Genomic DNA, 6,000 nt, shown 5'->3' on the forward strand with positions numbered 1-6,000 from the left:
ACTTATCTTTTTCTCAACTCTGGCATACACATGTTCATTGTTTGTGAAAAACCTAGGTTACACTTTTAGCGATGGTTATCAAAGATGTGTCAAATTGTAAAAGCAAACACACAATCGAAGTGATAATTTATCACAAATGAATTTCCAATTTGCTCAAACATGCATATTGTTTATGATAGTCAAATACAAAAGAGTTGTTTATAACCAGCCCCAGCGTCGAAAGATATTTATTATTTGCTTAGATTCCTATATTGACACAAAATTTATATAGAAACAAAACTACTATAAACCTCCATCGATAACAAACAATCCTCATAAAGTATATGCAAATGCAAACAATATTCCATTATAAATTAATTCCGCCACACCATTACAAATCAAAAACCAATATTTGTTAAAAGCAACACAGTGAAATCCAAATTCGTGACAAAACCAAATCCAGTGTGCAAAATTCAATTTGAACTCTTGCTCTTGTTTGGTGGAGGTCCTTTCTACACAACATGTACCTAAAAGTCTACACTATACCATCAACCAACAATGGTAATATTTTGTGGTACTGGTGGATTTGAATGGTTTGTATATACCCATTATGATGGCGGTGACCCAATGGGGTTTGTTTTTTTTTTTTGTTTGTTTTTTCTTGCATTTTTTTATACAGGATGGGAATATCCTTCTAGACTTATATGGCAGTAAATCAATGGCGACGGCAATTTATTGCTGTGAAATAAGAAAAACAGTTGAGAGCACGGTTGCCACTCGCATAAAAAATTTCCTACCAAAGTTTCGAAAAAAACCTACCAATTCAAAGAAAAACCTACCCAACGAAAATTTTCGATTTTAAGAGAATAAATTCTTGTTTAAAAAAATAAAATGCACGACTGGGTCGCACGAACTTGCTCTTGGAGTTAAAGTTGCTTCAATTTTTAAGACTTTCTATATAGAAATTTGGAAAAAAAAATAAAATTCGTTTAAAAAAATAAAATAAAATCTGAAATTAAATTGCCCTCCAAAACAAGTATTCAGTTTTGATTGATATATAAACGTGCATTTTTAGAAAAAAAGTTTCAAAATCGTTAGAGCCGTTTTTTAAAAAAACAATTTTTTATAAATAATTTTTTGGAAAAAAACTTTTAAAATAAAATTGTAATGCCATTTTGTAGAAATCACTAATCAAGAATGTGAAGTTAGTGTCAACACAAAACATAAAAATGGATGAGTTCAGACACCAACAATGAGGATACTGCGTTTACATACACTACTTAATATTATTACTCTCGGTTTAGATGGGCACATTTGTTTGGCACAAATATTTTGGGTAGATTTGACATAATTACAATTTTTTTTGTCAATTATTAAAAATAAAATTATTTTAGAGAAAGAACTTGGAAAAACCTACCAAATTGACTTCAAACCTACCAACCTACCCAAGGTAAAAAAACCTACCCAGTTTGGTAGGATCCTACCCACTCCGGCAACCGTGGTTGAGAGGTATGCGATGTCATAAAGTGAAATATATTTGCCATGGAATCGGGTTTTATTTATCGAAGCAATTAATGTATTATGTACGCGATGAACTTTGACATTAATTTTCATTTTTTGCTTTTCTCAGTGGAAATCAAGTATTTTCTTTGCAAAATGGATAAAATGCTATTTATAATTCTTGCAGTTATAGTTTTTTTTTAATCTTGAATGCAATTTTGCAAAAACAAAAAATACAACTGAATTTACATTTACACATATTGAAAAATAATAAAAATAATTAATTACAAGTTTGCATGTTCGTTAGAGTTAGCATACACCCACAGAAGTGGAGACTTAAATGATTCCACGCAAACAGCAGAATATTTGGGTTTTATACAAAGAAATAAAGATACTTAACTAAGTTTTCAGCTTCTATAAAATCTAACAGAAAAAGTTTAATATAAACTTCGATAAGTTTTTTATGCATTCAAAAATGCAAATTGTATAAAATCTAAAATTAATCTAACAATCGTTACAGCTATACAATATTCAAGAAATTCTTCTGTAAAGCTGCTATAAAACTTTTAAAGAAATAGTCAGGGCCCGATCTAGCTTAACTGCCGCCCTGGGCAAAACTATTATTGCCACCCTTTAAGAGTGTGCAAAATTCCGTAAGCCTCTGAGATAAAAGGTGCTGTATCTTATGGGAACAATTCGGTATCCCAAAATTACGTAAAACCAAAATTCTGAATATCGCCCGCATAGAGTGCAAACCGGCTCACTGCAACCTGCTAACTCTACCTTAAAATTATTTCAAAAATTGATTAAAAAAGGCTTTTAAATCTTATCAATACTCTTATTATTAGTATTATAGTATGTAAAGAATAATTAAATATTGTTTTGGATTTATTCAAAGACAAAAATATTTTATTCTTTAATATATTTGTCAGGGGTGTAAAAGTGGAGTTAGCTCTTTTTAGCCATAAAAAATTCTGTATGCACTTCATATTATTCTGCTTTTCTATTAAGTATTCTGTATTCTAAAAAATTATGTAAATCTTTAATTCTTTAAATTTGAATTAAAATTCAAATTATTATTATTTATTAATTCACGGTGTAGCACTCAAAATATACGCGGGCGGAGACCTATCAGGTTTTGTAGAGCTAGTTGCACTGATTACGAAAAGGTATTTGAAAATCCCCTAACACCCCCAAAATCTGGAGTTACGGGCAAAAAACGGTTTTTTGGACCTTCACCCATTGAAAAAATTCTAGCTTCGTCAATTTTTTACCCATTTTCGATTTATTTACAGTTTCTGATAGAAGATAAATATACCTTTTCAACAATGTATAAAACATGTAACTCATTTAAACCACTTAGAATTTATAAGCTGTCAAAGTTCAAAAATTCCATTTTTTGCGTCATTTTCCCAACTTCGGCATCAATTTAAAGTATATGTTTTCAAAACAACATGCTATTTAAAAAATAATATTCTAAAACTTTATCTATTTCCCAATCAATCGAGGTATTTTTTATGAAAATCACTTCAAAATTGGCTTAGAAAAAAAATTTTTTCGATTTCAACCCAGATACAGAAATTCGAACTTTTAGGTATAGAACAAAAATGTTGTTTCTGCACGTAGTAGGATAACTTGGGCGCCAGGATTTGATAACGGGTTTTTGTAGAGGAGCTCAATACAAACATTTTTTTCTTTGGGAGGGGGGTCTATCTCCCCCCGTTTAGGTGGGAGGGGCATTTTTCTAAAAAAAAAATTATCAAAATAAAAAAAAATTATTAAAAAACAACGGCAACACTTACAGTAATAAATGGTACTATTTCCGAAATTGTACATTTGATTCCAGTTTTTAAATCAATATATTACAACAAATAGTTTTTGAAATAATCGATTTCAAAGTTAAAAATAGGCGAAAAAAAATTTTAAAAACTCATTTTATACTATTTTTGTCCAGACTGTGAATCTTAGTAAAAAAAAATACTCACACAGAAAACTGCCTCAATTGATTCCTTATCGAACAGTGAAAACTATATGTTTCTATGTCTTCTAGTTTTTGAGAAAATTGAAAAATAAAAACAAATAAAAACAAAAAATATTTTGAAAAAAGAAAAATCTGATAAAATAATTTTTCAATTTTATCAAAAACTAGAAAATGAAATTTTTGAACTTTGACAGCTTATAAATTCTAAGTGGTTTAACCGAGTTACATGTTTTATACATTGTTGAAAAGGTATATTTATCTTCTATCAGAAACTGTTAATAAATCGAAAATGGGTAAAAAAATGACGAAGCTAGAATTTTTTCAATGGGTGAAGGTCCAAAAAACCGTTTTTTGCCCGTAACTCCAGATTTTGGGGGTGTTAGGGGATTTTCAAATACCTTTTCGTAATCAGTGCGACTAGCTCTACAAAACCTGATAGGTCTCCGCCCGCGTATATTTTGAAACCTCATTTTTGTAACACCGTGATATTAAATTAAAATTCTTTATTTAAAAAATATAAGATTAGTATAAAAACAGAGTATAAAAAAGAAAATAGAACAATGGCGTTAAATGCCGTCTGTCGAAGAAAATTAACATATTCTTACATTCATTTAACATAAAAATTAAAAGAATAATCACAGATAAATGAAATTAACTCATGTAGGAATTGTTACACATATGCAAATAAATATAAATAAATTATTACAAAAGAAAAAAGATTTTGCAGATATTTTTTTTTTTTTTTTTTGTTTTTTTGATTTAGCCACTATAATTTTATTAAAATTCAAAACAAAAAATTCAAACAAAAATGTTTCTGATCTTCAAAATTCTGACTTACCTGTGTCCCTGTTCTGTAACTTTATCACTGGGTTTTTACACATAATACAGATCTACCTTTGAGAAACTATTTTCAGCAAAACAATCATTTTTGAAAAAATGTGACTTTGAAAAATGTGTCTTTGAAGTTTAAAATGACCAATTTATGTGTATTTTGAAAAAAATTTTTTTATTTTTTTTATTTTCAGAGTTCACGAGATTACTTTTGTAAGGAGCATCCATACTCAACTAAATAACCTTAAACAAACAGCAACAACAAACAAAACAAAAAAAAATATTATGCTAACCACCTTATAAACAATAAAAGCAACAAACCGACAAAAAATAAAGCTGATTTCATATAAAACAAAAAATAGGGAAGACGAATGAGGTTTAACATTAGTAAATAAGTTAAGTTTATAATAACTATGATACAAATACAAAACAAAACAAAAATCAAAACAAAACAAAAAATAATAAACAAATATTTTTATGAGTAAATTTTATTACAATTTAAAAAAAAAAAACTTAAACAAAAAAATAAATACAAAAAAAAAAAAAAACAATACCTACATATAGCGTTTTAATATTATTTCTTAAAATAAAAAATAAATAAAACAAAAATACTTCGTATAGAAAAAAAAAACATAAATATTCGGATAAGTCTGAAAGTGAGAGTGATATTGTGTTAAGAGTGTTGCAATAAACATTATTATTATTTTTTTTTAATTTTTAAAAATAAAAAAAAATGTTAAAAATGCAAAGCAACAAAAAGTTAAAAACTATATGCAATGAAGAAAGAAAGAATTAAACGTCTACCATTTACTTAAGTTTTATTTTAAAATATTTAATATATAATATATATAAAAAAAAATAAATATAAATTTAAAAATACAAAATTTATAAATATTATGTAAAAAATAATTACAACAAAACATGAATTTTGTTTGCTTTTTAAAAAAAATATAGATTATGTATTTTGAATTATTTATTAAGTTTGGTTTTGTTTCTTTTAATTCGAGTCCCAAGTGTTAAAATGCATTGTTAATAATATTTTTAAATAAGTCATAATTTTAAGCAAACATTTAAGTTATTTTTTGTGTTGTTCATTTTTTTTTTATATATAGAATCCTTAAAAAAAAATTAAAAAAAAAAAGATTAGAATCATAACAAAAATGTGTAGATCCTATTTATATTTTATGCACAAAATGATTTATAAAGACAAATTCAACTTGTTTTATAGATTTTTTATTTAAGTTTTTTGTAATTTGTTTCAAGTGAATTTTTAACGAAAATTCACTAACAACAATAATGTGGCCTTTGGTTATTCTGATAACGACAAAAAAGAAACAAAGAAAACATGTGTAACAATAAGTTTTCATTTTAAATATTCTTTAGTAAAAAAAATAAATTAAAATAAAATAACAACAAACAGCAAACCAATTCAAAATTTATAAAATTTATAATAATCAAAATGACCGTTATTGGGTTGTTTAAATAAAAAAAAAAATACAAAAATTTATATTTACTTTACAAAGTTAACCAACAAAAAAAAAAAATGAATACAAAAAAATGTTTTACTTAAAATTTAAAACAAAAAAAAGAAAGTATTTATACAATTTATTATAAAATTTGTTAACGAAATGAAAAAAAAGAAATGATTTTCAAAATTAATTTTGTTTTTCTTTTAAGTTTCTTTTATTATAACGACGTACTTAATAAAT

At 26.1% G+C, this 6,000-nt stretch overlaps 1 protein-coding gene across 5 annotated transcripts in view; it reads left to right on the forward strand.

Moving 5' to 3' along the window:
- Positions 1-4,650, forward strand: part of LOC129910288 (calcium-binding protein E63-1) — a 123,177-nt gene extending 118,527 nt beyond the window's left edge. For all 5 annotated transcript variants that reach the window (XM_055987616.1, XM_055987617.1, XM_055987615.1 and 2 more), the window contains one exon: positions 4,486-4,650. In XM_055987616.1, the coding sequence (XP_055843591.1) occupies positions 4,486-4,508 (23 nt within the window). In that variant the 3' untranslated portion in view covers positions 4,509-4,650. The remainder of the gene's footprint in view (positions 1-4,485) is intronic.
- Positions 4,651-6,000: the final 1,350 nt, after the last annotated feature.

This window comes from Episyrphus balteatus, chromosome 2, assembly GCF_945859705.1.
Source record: "Episyrphus balteatus chromosome 2, idEpiBalt1.1, whole genome shotgun sequence".
NCBI lineage: Eukaryota > Metazoa > Arthropoda > Insecta > Diptera > Syrphidae > Episyrphus > Episyrphus balteatus.